Source organism: Meles meles, chromosome 4 (assembly GCF_922984935.1).
Source record: "Meles meles chromosome 4, mMelMel3.1 paternal haplotype, whole genome shotgun sequence".
NCBI classification, from domain to species: Eukaryota; Metazoa; Chordata; class Mammalia; order Carnivora; family Mustelidae; genus Meles; species Meles meles.
The window spans coordinates 24,559,586-24,573,342 of record NC_060069.1 but is presented as its reverse complement, the minus strand read 5'-3'; the positions used below and the strand labels follow the sequence as shown (position 1 = coordinate 24,573,342).

At 36.5% G+C, this 13,757-nt stretch overlaps 1 protein-coding gene across 11 annotated transcripts in view; it reads right to left on the bottom strand.

Moving 5' to 3' along the window:
- RBMS3 (RNA binding motif single stranded interacting protein 3) overlaps positions 1–13,757 on the bottom strand; it is a 740,514-nt gene that overhangs the window by 114,593 nt on the left and 612,164 nt on the right. For all 11 annotated transcript variants that reach the window (XM_046002641.1, XM_046002647.1, XM_046002649.1 and 8 more), the window contains one exon: positions 11,186–11,232. In XM_046002641.1, coding sequence (XP_045858597.1) covers positions 11,186–11,232 — 47 coding nt within the window. The remainder of the gene's footprint in view (positions 1–11,185; positions 11,233–13,757) is intronic.

The following is a 13,757-nucleotide window of genomic DNA, read 5'->3' as shown; positions in this document are numbered from 1 at the left end:
TGATGGATTACTTCACTGATGCGAGGATAGATTAGGAAAATGGGTTTCAGTGGCAACAAAATCATTATTTCACTTTGCTGTACATTTAGCAAAAATCAACTGCTACTTTTGATTTTTTTTTTTAATAGCATCACTGAGGTTGGAATTTCAGGGCCAAAAACTTCATCCCTCAGAGGTCACTGATATTTTGAATAGAGACTCTCATAGATTACCCTTCTAAAGAAGCATTCTACAAGACTCCCCCTGAATGTAGCAGTTCTAGATTTCAAGGTTTCCAGGATTTAATGAGGAAATTCTTTAACCTTAGAGTCTGTAAAAGTCTTTAAGCAAGGATTGGGAGACTATAGTCTTAAATTTACTTTATATAGCTCTCAACAAGGATTATGAGGTCACAGTCTTTTGGTTAAAAAAAACTGCAGCTGCAAAAGTTGCTCTGTTACACATTACATCATTATTATCCATACCATCAGACCTCTAAGTTTATAGTTGTGCCTTTAAAAAAAAATATACTGACTGCATACATATTACAATGGCAAAAGAAAGAAAAAGAAAGAAAGAAAGAAAAGAGACAGTCCTAGTGTTGCCAAGGATTCAGAAAAAGTGGGCTTCTCATTTGTTGCTGGTGGAAATGCAGAATGGTAAAGTCATTTTGGAAAACAGGTTGCCAGTTCCTTATGAAGTTAAACACACACATATCGTATAACTCAACAATTCCAGTGGTAGATATGAACTCAAGATAAATGAAGAAACCTTATGTTTACACAAAAACCTTAAAGCAAATGTTTATAGCAGCCTTATTGATTGGACTTGCCAAAATGGTGAAACAAGCCAAGCATCCTTCAACTAAATTGATAAACAAACTGTGGTACATCCGTTCAGTAGAACACTACTACGCCATAAAAAAAGAACTATCAATACATTCAACATGATGAAACTGAAGTGAATTACACTAAATGAAGTAAGTCAGGCTCAAAAGACTCTATATTTTATAATTCCACTTATATCACAACATGAAAAATGCAAAACTATAAAGAAAGAAAGTATATAGATCAGTGGAAGTCAAAGGCTGAGCTTGGGGGATGGAGCCAACTAAAGACGCATGAGGGCATTTGGGGAAGTGATTAAGTTACTCTTCTGTCTTGATTTTCTGGTGGTTCTATGACTGTGTGCTTGTCAGAACTCATAGACTTGTACACTATAAAGAGTGAATATATGCTCTATGTAGTTTCTACCCAATAAACCTGACTTCCAAACAAAGTCAATTACTTTGTAAGCGAACATCCATCTTTCAATTTAAAAATATATATATATGTATATTGATCATTTACTATTTGTACCAAAGATGGGTAAGACTCTAAAACATTATATGGACTCTCTGCTGAGCCACTTAAATTGTATCTTATCAGCCTAAAATCTCCCAATGGCTCTTCATTGAAATGAAAACAAAATTTGCATTTCTGGTATTGGTTAGCACAAAAGGCTACTGCCTACCTCTCCAGTATTTTCTCCTACCCCTCTAAATCACCCAGCTAGGTTCCAGCCACACTGAACTTCTTCTGTCTTATGATTCTGTCATTCTCACTTCTGTCTTGCACCACTAAACTTATAATTCTCTCTACCTGCAATGCTTATTTCCACAAATCTCCCTAAGGCTACCTCTTTCTCATTATTGGTCTCACATCTCCTTTCTTCAGAGAGGTCTGTAGCTAAAGTAACAACCACTATCTCCACCACCTTTGCTCTCTACTCCTCTCCTGTGATTTTTTCCCCCCATCACTCTTACCACCATCTAAAGTAGTGATTTTTAAAAATTTCTTCATGTATGTTATAGACTGAATGTTCATGTTCCTCCAAAATGCACATGTTGAAATCCTTTCAATGTGTCTATATTTGGAGATGGAACCTCTCTGGAGGAAATTGTTGAGGTCAACAGGGTGGGGCCCTGATCTGATGGGATTAGTTTCCTTATAAGAAGGGACACTAGAGAACTTGCTCTCTGAAAGGCTGGGTGAGGACATAGTGAGAAGGCAATCATCTACTAGCCAGGAAGAGAGTCTTCATCAGAAACTGAAGTAGGCAGTCCTTGATCTTAAACTTTGAGCCTCCAGAACTGTGAGAAACATAATTTTTGTTGTTTAAAACCACCTAAAAAATGCTATTTTGTTATGGTGGTGGAGCTGACTAATACAAGATACTACTGACTACCTTTTCTCTCTGGATGCCAGTTTTGACAAAGTTGAGGACACACTAGCCTCATTGCCTAGAATAGAGCCTAGGACATAATAAATACTTAAGAACCATAGCTCAAATGGATGAATGAATGCAAAGAAGCTTAAAGAAATAAGTAGTGATTTCAGTATAGGATGGCCAATGCCAAGATGACGGGAGCATAGAAGACAGGTTCCTGAACCAGTAGAAAGCTGATGGGTAAGAACCCAGAGAGGCCAACATTACATGTTAGTAAATGTTTAGTGGAAGCTTAATCAATACTTGCTTTCCAAGCATGCGAAAGTATTAGCAACTAGGGAAGAGTCCTTTTCTACAAAAATCATGATCTGCCTTTAAAAATCCCCTTTAGATCTTAGCCTTGACAGATCTTATTTATGAAGAAGTGAACAAGAAGACTTACTTGGGGCTCATCATGACTCCATTCCACCCACAGCCATTCCATAATCACCCCACAGTCCTTCGTATTCACCATGCTCTGGTTTAACTTCTGTTAGAGAAATCCAGTTTTAGCCTCTCCCAACAGTGGAGTGAATCATGACTCTCACTTGAGCATGGCTGGTTTATTTTGTAAAATGTAGCAACTGAAGTATTAAAAGTGAAGTATTAAAAGTGAAGGCGGTGAGGATTGGATTGACAGGCAGAGTTCACAGGGAATTTTATGGGGAAAACAGGGAGAAGAAACATAAAGAAAGCAGCCAACTAAACTGATACTTACAAAAGGAACCCTTGGGGGGGGAAATTTAATGCATTTTTTTATATGCTCTAATCCTATACAGCACACAAGAATGATATTTCTTCTTTGCCAGCAAGTTCCAAAACGGCCACTCAAGTCAGAGAGTTATTTAGAATGGAAAATGTACTCGGAAGAAGAGACTCTTCTAATTCTGACATTCTGAAATAAGCTCTTCCCAAGTTCAAACAGAAACTAGATGAATTGACAGGAAACCCTCTTTAAACCATGAAAAGAAAAGTTGCTATTGCATCACAGACTTAGAGGTACCATATCTAAAGAAAACGTATCAGGCCAGGCTCCATAAGAGAGAACTGTAGAATGAGTTTTCCAATCTTTCCACTTGTTCTCAGTCTCTGCCATGTAACTGTTAGGGTTTAAAAACACTCCCACATGGCCATGATGTTAAAAAAAGGAGAGACCATCCAAATGGATGCTTTAGGCATAGGCATTATTGGGGAACAGGAAAGATAAAATTGAAACATTTTAGCCATAATAACAGAGCTAAGGTAATTCTAAATATGTGACTTTATGTTTTTGTATCCTAATATATGCATTATGCCTTGAAAATGTTTTTATAGAAAACTGGGTATGAATTCTTAAATCATTCTGCTGTGAATAGTTTACCCTTTTAAGACACACACACACACACACACACACACACCACAATTTTTTTTGCTAAAATTCACATAACATTTATGTGTATGGTAAGTGTTTCTTTTATACTCTCTGTCCAGTGGTCCTAAACTAGAAGCGATTTTGTTCATTGGAGAACATTTGGTGGCAAGATCTGGAGATATTTTTGGTTGTCACAACTGTGTGGGTGGGTCGTTACTGGTATCCAGTGGATAAAGGTCTGAGATTTTGCGAAACATTCTACAATGCACAGGACATCTCCCATAAGAAAAATGATCTGGTCCAAAATGTAGTGTTGTGGATGAGAAAACTTGCCTTACGAATATGAACTAGTTGCTTCTGGAGAGATTTCATTTGAACAAAATTCCAAATGCTACAGTGGCTAAGAGAGTTAACTATCTATAGAATTCTAAGCTGGCCTTTGAAAAAGTTATTGTTTTTAAGGAATGCAAAGAGTTACTTGGTTTTCTGGCACTTAAAGCAAGTAGGCTCCAGAAGTTCAGAATATGCACGTTGAGGTCATGTCATGAGGACATGATTTCGCCTGCAGGAAATTCATCTTTAGGGGATTTGGCTGTCAGTAGTAATATGGTGAAATCTTATTTCACTGACAATAAAAATAACATGAATATATCAATAACCGCAGGCTAGAATGTTTTTTTTTACTGAAGAAAACCACACAAAATCCTATTTGCACACTGAAATCAACAGTACTGGCTCCTCTTTCATGTCCACAGGCAATATTGTTAGAGTCAGAACCATGAACACTATCCTCAGGGTAACACTATAGCATAAGATTAATAAGTTATTGGCCGTTTTTATTGTAATACCACTGTATCCTTCACATTAGATTCCTTTCCTAGTGTAATAAGATAAGGTTTCTGTATCACTTAATATCAAGTGCCCATATACAACAGCTGGCAAACCAGTGCTATAGAAAACATTTTTTTCATGTTGCTCCCAAGAAAATGCATTTTATTCAAATAAAACAATCCAAGAGGCATTTACACAGCAGCTCTTGCTGAAAAGGACACTGGAAAGATGAGATTTTGAATATGGGGAGTGATTATTTCCTACCTCCCACACTCATATTTGAAAGTGATGGAATTTGATATTGGACTGCTAAAAAAGCAATAGAGGGATAGTAATAACAAACTGTAGACTCACGCCAGACAGTTCTGAAAGAAGAAGAGGCATTTTTATTCTTGTAAGTTAGCCTAGAGTAAAAAGTACTAAGGTTTCATTTTTCCATTGTGATCCAGACACTTCTTCACTATAAACTTCAAAGCCTTAGATCGATGTGACATTGAACTAATTTTCTTGAAAACAATAATTTGGATAGATTCAGGCAGACGACAGAACTGACATTTTCTACCATCTAAGTTCAAACAGGATAGATTCCCCATGGTGGGTAGTTATAAATGCTTGTTCTTCGTTAGCTAAAGTTGAGGTCAATTTGGGAGTACTTATTTCAATTTCATGTTGCTGTGTTAATGCAGAGGTTATGGAATTCAGAACATATTTAACTCTTGACACAATTTAAGCTACTAGCCACAACTCAGCCACATACTCAGAAAGCCCTGGGGCTTACTACACTTATGGGAAACCAAAGGGTCATAAAATGTGTTTTTTAGCTACGATGTGGGTCCTCTCTAAGAGGAAATGTTCATGTCAGCGCTCTAGCAAGAAGTCTTCCGAATCCCTCATTAGAACACAAATGCCTCTTTTTTTGTGGTCCTATGATATTAATTTTCTTTACTTTTCTTTTAAAAAAGAATATAAAAACATAAACAGGGAAAAATAAGTCTCCCTTTCTTCCCTACTTTGCGGTACTTGGTTGGCCCTCCTCGGAGAACTGCTGTCATCATTTCTTTTGTATTCTTTCAGGAAGATTTTATACAAATAAAAGTTAATATATACATAGATCTCATAGTACTTTGTGTTTCTACCACAATATTATTTGCACTGTATCTCATATTGGAATTGTGTGCATGTTCATTGTCTCCAATATAATATAAAATTTTCCCTTTTCAAATATGCATCACCAAAATGATTTTAAACAGTGCAATAGACAGATATTCTAAAGAAAAAAAATGTTGAATTGAACTCAGTGAGCATTAAGCAATGTTTAAGAATATTGACTGGATTAGAGTGAGTTACAACTGTATCTTTGGATACTGATTATTCTATGCAAAATGAGACCAGTTTCTTTCCTGGAGCAATAAACATGTCTCACTCAGTTAGGTTACTGCTGCCTGCCTGAGTTAGGGTGCCTGCTAAATCAAATACAGCAAAATGAATAGGGAGTAGTATACTCTATTCTGAACATTCATGCTAGATCCCTTAATATGCTGAGTAAGTTTTCTAAATCACCTTCCGCACCTCCAAGATGCACGTGTTAATGTTAAGCCAATGGCCAGTATGTTGAGAAAATATCTGTGGTTATCTTGGTATCTTACAGGCTCAGAAATTTTCGTTCTAGTATCCCCTATTCATAAAATGTTACTATACAAGACAATTAAACCAAACATGAACAATGTATTTTTAAAATCATCTCTATGAATTAGTGTCAAATGAGTAAGATTAATTCACTGCAATCTTCCTATTCTTTCCTTTTCTTTATATAAAATTTCTATCTTCTTGTTATCAATAACACAATGGACAGTCTGAGTCTTCTAAAACTCCATTCTTAACTCAAGATATGATAAATTCATGGGCAATTTGAATACTTTGGGTGAAACTGGAGGCTATATACTTAAAGAGAAACAGATTAAACTGTTAGATGGGGACAGAGAAAATTGATGCTGCGAAAAGAAATGGTCTCTCTAATGGCAATTTGTTGGGGCCAAGAAGATATCATTGGTTACATTTCCTATTTCTTCTTTAACATTTACAATACTGGGTTAAACAATCTATAAAGATGAATAAAGCATGAAATCTGCCTTCACTGAGTTAATAGCCCAGCAGGGAAATAAACATGGTGTCAACAACTACATGGTAAATAGACTGTCAAATGTATCATGGTACCTTGAACTATAGTGCAACAATAACATCAATACTTACACTGACAGTTACATTGTACCATACAGAGTTCCTTTAATCCTTACAAAGTCTTACTATCATCTCCACTTCACAGAGGAGCAAACTAAAGCACAAACAACTGGCCCATGTCTGGTGAATAACAGAATTTGGCTGTGCATATTGGCAGGCTGATTCTAGGGTATGCACTCCTAACCATTGCTCATACTGTTTCTCTTCTGACCGGTTGTGTAATTAGCTTCTGCCTGGAATCACTTGACTGTGTCCTTCAAAGGACAGCAGTATTTTAAAAAATGATGAAAAGAAGGAAAGAGAGAGAGAAGGAAGAAAATTACCATTCCCTCCAGGCAGAGAATTCCATGAGCAACAAGACACAAAAATGTAAATTAGCATGGAATGTTCTGAGAAGGTTCATATGATTTTCAGGAACCAAGTTATGGGGTGTTACTATTATACATATCTAGACATATATATGTATAGTATATGTTTATATACATGTATATGTATACATATAACACATATATATTTTATATTATAGTGTTATTATTGTGTGTGTGTGTGTGTGTGCACGCACGTGCACACTATTCTTGGAAGTTTGAGTTTTGTTCTATAGTTAGGAAAGTCTACCTAATACTTTAAACCAGACAGGGAGGGAGATGATTACTTTATTTATATATATATTATATATATTTTAATTACTTTATTTATATATATATATTATATATTTATATAACATATATAATATATATTTATTTTATATATGAATATATATTTATAAATTATAATTTAGATATATATTAAGTCTAGTAATATAAATACATGTAATAAATTTATACATTTACATATAAAATTTATATATATATATACACACATTAAAAAAACTATGTGAAAATGTTTTGTAGGAAAGCTATATTAGATGCAGATAAAAGGTTAGTACAGGTAGGAAAGGAAACTGAATGAACTCAACCAGTGGCAAGGAGCAAGAGCTGGGGTGAAGATATAGTTCAAAGATAGACTGAATAAGTTTTAATGACTAATTTTATCAAGAATATTGTAAAAGAGAGAACCCAGAGAACTGGAGTTTATGGCCTAAATGGCTTTAGAGTGAATTATTGGGAAAAAAAGGAAGCAAATTCATGTTTGGTTTTCATTTGAATTTGTTTGGTTTGTGTTAGGAAACGTTGATAAAGTTAATGATCTCAATTTGGGACAGAAAAGGTATCTAAGAGCAATACCTAATAAGCAATTAGAAACACAGGTAATAAAATAACCAGCCAACCAAAAAATAATTATTGTGCCCTGCATCTACTTATGAATTCCAAGTGTCAGCTTGGGAATCTTCAGGTTCCAAAAGCAAGAGGAATGGATGAGATCAACCAAGAAAAAGACAAAACCCTAAGAAAGATTACTATAAGTGGGGAAAAGAGGAGGAATAAGAAGAGACCAAGTGTGTGGGAAGAGTCCAGAGCCAAGAGGATCAGCAGGGAATGGAACTGTGGGATCCAAGATATAAGAAATTTCCAAAAAGGTATAAATGGTAACAACGACAATTCGAATGAGCCAAGATATCAAATGGCTTAAGAACTAAAAGGGTGTCCATTATAATGGATACATTTGGAGATCATTGGGAACATCAGCAAAGGAAATTCCAGTCAAGTCTGAAACCAGACTTCATAATTTACTAAGCTTCATTAGAAAATAATATGGGAAGACTGTGGAAAGACAACTGAAGTTGTTTAGTAGTGAAAAGAAGGCTAAAATAGTGTGGTCACTAGAAGTGATGTCCTAGGTATGAAAATTGTTTTGCTTCTACCCTCTTGACTGGTGGAAAAGGCTTCAGCATTTCTATAGGCTGAAAGGAATATTCAGCAGACAAGAAGGTACTGAAGAGAGGGACTGGTCGATGGCATACAGTTCTTTATCAACAAGAGTAGATCAGATGATAAGATTCACAAAATGGGTATCCTCGGCATCTTAACAAAAAATGTTTCATGAGGGAACTATTCATTGTTGTAAATGTTTAAGGGGGCAGTGAAAAGAGTGAACCATATTTGCAACTCTTCAAATAGTTCCAAGGATAGAGTGTAACACTGTTGCTATAAGGTACAGATAAAGATATGTCATAGAGAGGCTGATTTAAAGTACACAGATGCATAAGAGACTCTTAATCTCACAAAACAAACTGAGGGTTGCCGAGGGAGGGGAGTAGGGACAGGGTGGTTGGGTTATGGACATTGGAGAGGCTATGTGCTATGGTGAGTACTGTGAAGTGTGTAAACCTGGCGATTCATAGACCTGTACCCCTAGGGCTAATAATACATTATATGTCAATGAAAAAATTCAAAAATTAAAAAAAATAAATAAAGTGCGCAGATGGACCTGCAGCCAATCTCAATGTGGCAAATGGGCAGTGAGTTGAAATGTGAGGAGAGGGCCTGCAGAAGGGAGAAATGTTTCCTGTGTTCTGTGCAGTCCTCACAGCCTCGAACACAGCATTAACCCAAAGCTCCCTTTTGGTGGCTCAGATTAGGAACAGAAATCCCTTTTTACTTTCTCTTTAGGTCTGTGATGAATCAGGATAAACACTTGGAAAAGTAGGTCTTTCAAGAAGACAGTCAGATTTTAAATTATGCATCAGAAAGACAATTGCCTAAAACTATGCATAAGAAAGCATCATTCTCTCAATGTAGTCCAGGCCTAGGTCATGGCTGCATTTCTAATCCTTCACATAGAGCAATGGGTAAGAAGGAATTTATAAGAGATATATAGATAAATATTACAGATGGATATATACATACATACAGGTTATGTAAAATATTAGTACTTATTGAAGCTAGTTAGTGAACACATGATACTTATTCAATTATTATTTCTATTTTCCATTTATGTATATACATTTCCAATCGCATCTACATGTATATTTCATGTATTTGATTTTGCTCCCAAACACCTTAAGTTACAAATATAAAGTACTTGGTACATAGTATGTGTTCAATACATCTATTCTCTTCATTATAACACCTATTTTCTGTCACCATCACTTAGCATATAATGCCTTATTTCATACCTTTTGAGTTTGTTATTTTATTTCCCTAGCTATACAATGTGATTCTTGAGGACTTTCTTCTCCATTTCTTTCCTTTAAGTTTATAGTGCCTTATTGGAAATAAGAACATGCTTATTGAATAAGTCCCTAATTTTTGCTCCTGGAGAGAAGTTTTGGTCAACAAGGGAGAAAGGACTAGACTCCTTCTCTAGCTTACCACCCATGTTTACTCTTTTATGGAAGGGTAGACTCTGAGTTCCTTGAAGGCAAAGATCTTGTCTCATATGAGATTTTTTTAAATCTATAAAGCATAGCAAAGTGCTTGGCAGACTCATCGGATGTTTTTTGAATGAATGAATAAATCACTTACTAAATGAGTAACTTTATTAAGAATAGGAGATATTTAAATATTTCCACTATCTCACAGATTTTCATTAAAGACTGCTGACCAAATAGAAAATAGAGTTTGCATCTTTTTATCATTCTACATTGATCTTAAATGAGGTCTTCATTCTGATTGATTCTTTAATGAGACTGTAAGACAGAAAACTGAAAGCCATGGAGAAATCCAAGATGGAAGGCTGTGAAAATAAAATAAGCAACCAATCAAAGAATAAAGAATAATTACTGTCAATTGCAGGACAGTCAAAGCAAAGAGAAGGGATTGAAACTGAGAAGAAAGTTTCAACCCAAGATACTCAGAATCACAGAATTTTTGAGAGTTCAGGTCATGTAGTTTGTATTATTTCTCAAAGAAGAATCCTAAGCTATGTGATTTATTCTAAGTAAGAGGTTATAAATTTCCAGATGCTTATTAAAATGAGGAGTGATGGGTAGACAGTTAGTTAAATGTCTGACTCTTGATTTCGGCTCAGGTCATGATCTTGTGAGACTGAGACCTACATTGGGCTCTGTGGTGGGCACAGAGCCTGCTTAAGATTTTCAACCCCTTTCTCCTTTTTCCTCTCTCCCCAAACATAAATAAATAAATCAATGAAATAAATACATAAAATAAAGAGGGAAGACACAATCACCAAGCTTCTAACTTGACTCTGTCCATTGTCTTTCCCTAATATCCAGAATAAAACAGCAAAAGAATTATTTATGTTTAAATGAACTGGAAAAACACTAAAGTCATTGGAATTCTAGAGTTATCAGCAGGGTAATACTCTTATTCCAGAGACACACAGGTACACCTTCCAGCTTAGCTCTATCTGTGCTCCCTCTTTACATTCCTGATTCTTTCTAAGGGAGAGAGAAAAAGAGCGTGAGGGAGGGACATATACGGCGGGTAGAGACCATGCGGGAACAGAGGACATGGAAAGATGTTATGAAGTCAGAGTCACACATGAGAAGACAAAACTATGATGATGAGAAATGTTTGGTTTAAAGTTTCTGTTTGAAGATTTAAAACAAAAGAATGTTTTGAACATTTTTCTTCAGTACTGATTCCAGAGATCAAAGATACCTTAGCAATTAAAATAGAGAAAATGTTGTCTACTTACCCATTCTGTATGGCGGCTGTGGGGTCATAGGTCAGAGCCATGCCAGCCTGTATACAGGAAGGAAAGAGGAGAAAACAAATCTTAACACTTTTATCTTGGTGCCCAAAACATTCAGTACACACAAATACTTTTATCTTACTTTCCATGATTTAAGTTTATTGTATCCTATACATTTTTCTACCCTTACTGCCAAGACTAGCATTTTTACAACTCACACATCAGAATCCACCAGTGAGTTAGGAGTTTATATTATAAATCCAGACAAACCAAAGAACAATGCAGTTTGGATGATTTCCATTTCTACTTCATAAACCATCCGCTGTCTAATCTGGTATCCTTATCATTTCTCACTATTGTCAAGAACACCTATTATATGTCTCATGGCTGGAAAAAAAAAGCAAGAATAAATCCTGTGGTCAGGATAAAAATAAAAGCTACTCAAAATGCATTCGACCTTTCAGAAGAAAATGTTAAGAAATATTTATTTTAAAATAGATGGTATGCCTTGGGGTGTGTAGGTAATGAGTCACAGAGTGCTTGTCCAATATATCGCTAGTACCTGTCCTACTAAGAGTGGTAGAAAGGCAAGGTCATTTACATAAAATGGAAATTCTAGGCCTTGTGGCTAATAAGGAGGTGGGTTTGTTTTGTTTCTAAGAATAAAATCACCTTTGAAAAACTAAACTTCTATAATAGGCATAGTTTCAGAAAAGAATAATAAACTTCATGACTTCATGACTGTTGGTTCACAGTCTACCTCCTTCCTTCATACACATCATCACATTTGATCCTCACAACAACCCTATGAAGTAGGCAGGAAAAACAGTTCCTCCATTTTAAAGATGAAGACACTGAAGCTTGGAAAGGTCAAGTGACTTGCTCAAGGTCACACATTTGGAGGCAGAATCAGTTCCAGCCCAGGTCTTCTGAGGCCCCCTCCCACCACCTATAACACCGACCAAAGGTTTGCATGAGTCCTGATGATCATCTCCAGGAATGTGGGAGAACTTTCTCTGTGGGTGTACGGACATACCACCTTTTGTTTCCAACACTATCAGTCTGGTTACTGCTTTTGAGTAGAAACAGAATGTAGAGTGAAACACAAAATTGACTAGGTTGTCCTCAGGTTAGACATTTTCCTTTCTTTTTTAAAATTTTAAAAGTGAATGAGACTGATATCAATTTCCCAGCCTTGATTGTGTGCTACAATTACGTTAAGATATAACAATGGAAAGAAATGGGGTGAAGGGTACACAGGGTCTCCTTGTACCTTCTCTTCCAACTTCCCATGAATCTATAATTATTTCAAAAGAAAAAGAAAACAAATGAATTAACTTTGAGGACTTCTGTGGAAGATAAAAGAAAAACATAAAAAACTTTGGAGAAAAGAAAAAGGAAATTTTGCGTTTTGAGCTTCAGTTTAGGTGAAGGTTGTTTTCCTGTTGGGCTCATTGAATTATTCAGATTTCACACATAACTGAAATGAAAATTCTCAGGCTTTCCAAAATAGGGCCTGCAGTCAAGTATCCCCTGCTATATTCAAGCTTCGATCAGACACATTTTATTTCCCAAACAATTTTAAAATTGTTATTAAGATTGGTATGAAGAACGAGTGTGGAGAGCCATATGTGCATAGGATTGGCATACAGGGAACACATAAATTGAAAAGGAGTTTGGCAAGCAAAGTTGAGATGACTGGCAGAAGTTAACAGAGGTGCACTGAGAGCACATGTTCAATGATAACTGCATCTCACTCATGTTAAGGAAATATGCAACTGATAATACTACAAGCTGGGGGGACTAGAAAACGGGAAGCAAAAGCAGTGGTGCCATAACGCAAAGAGACCCTGGGGTGCCCGGCTGGGTCAGTTGGCGAAGCGTCCAGCTCTTAGTTTCAGCTCAGGTCGTGATCTCAGTGATGTGTGATGGAGCTCCACGCTCAGCAGGGAGTCTGCTTAAGAGCCTCTCTCCCTCTCCCTCTGCCCCTCCCACTTGTGCTCTCTCACTCTCAAATAAACAAATCCTTTAAACACACACACACACACACACACACACATGCACACACACGCCCTAAGTCTAAATGCTTCTCAAGATGGGACCTCCGAGGGAAATTGGAAGGGGAGGCGAACCATAAGAGACTATGGACTCTGAAAAACAACCTGAGGGTTTTGAAGGGGCGGGGTGAGAGGTTGGGGGAACCAGGTGGTGGGTAATAGGGAGGGCACGTATTGCATGGAGCACTGGGTGTTGTGCAAAAACAATGAATACTGTTAGGCTGAAAAAATAAATTAATTAAAAAAAATAAAATGTCACAAAAAAAAAAAGATGGGACCTCTGTCATGTGACCAACGGGAGACTGGTTCTAGGCTGAAGACACTTCAAAATGGACCTGTCCAGGGTACAGCTCATAATCCGTGGTTGGGCTGGCTACTGGAGAGGGTGGTTGTAAAAGTTGTCCATTGGGGATGAGATTTCTCTCTTAGAAACACTCATCTCCTTTCCCCTAATTTATTCAAGATGTCACATTAGAGATGGAAGGAAAAATGGGCTATACTCAATAGAGATATTGTTT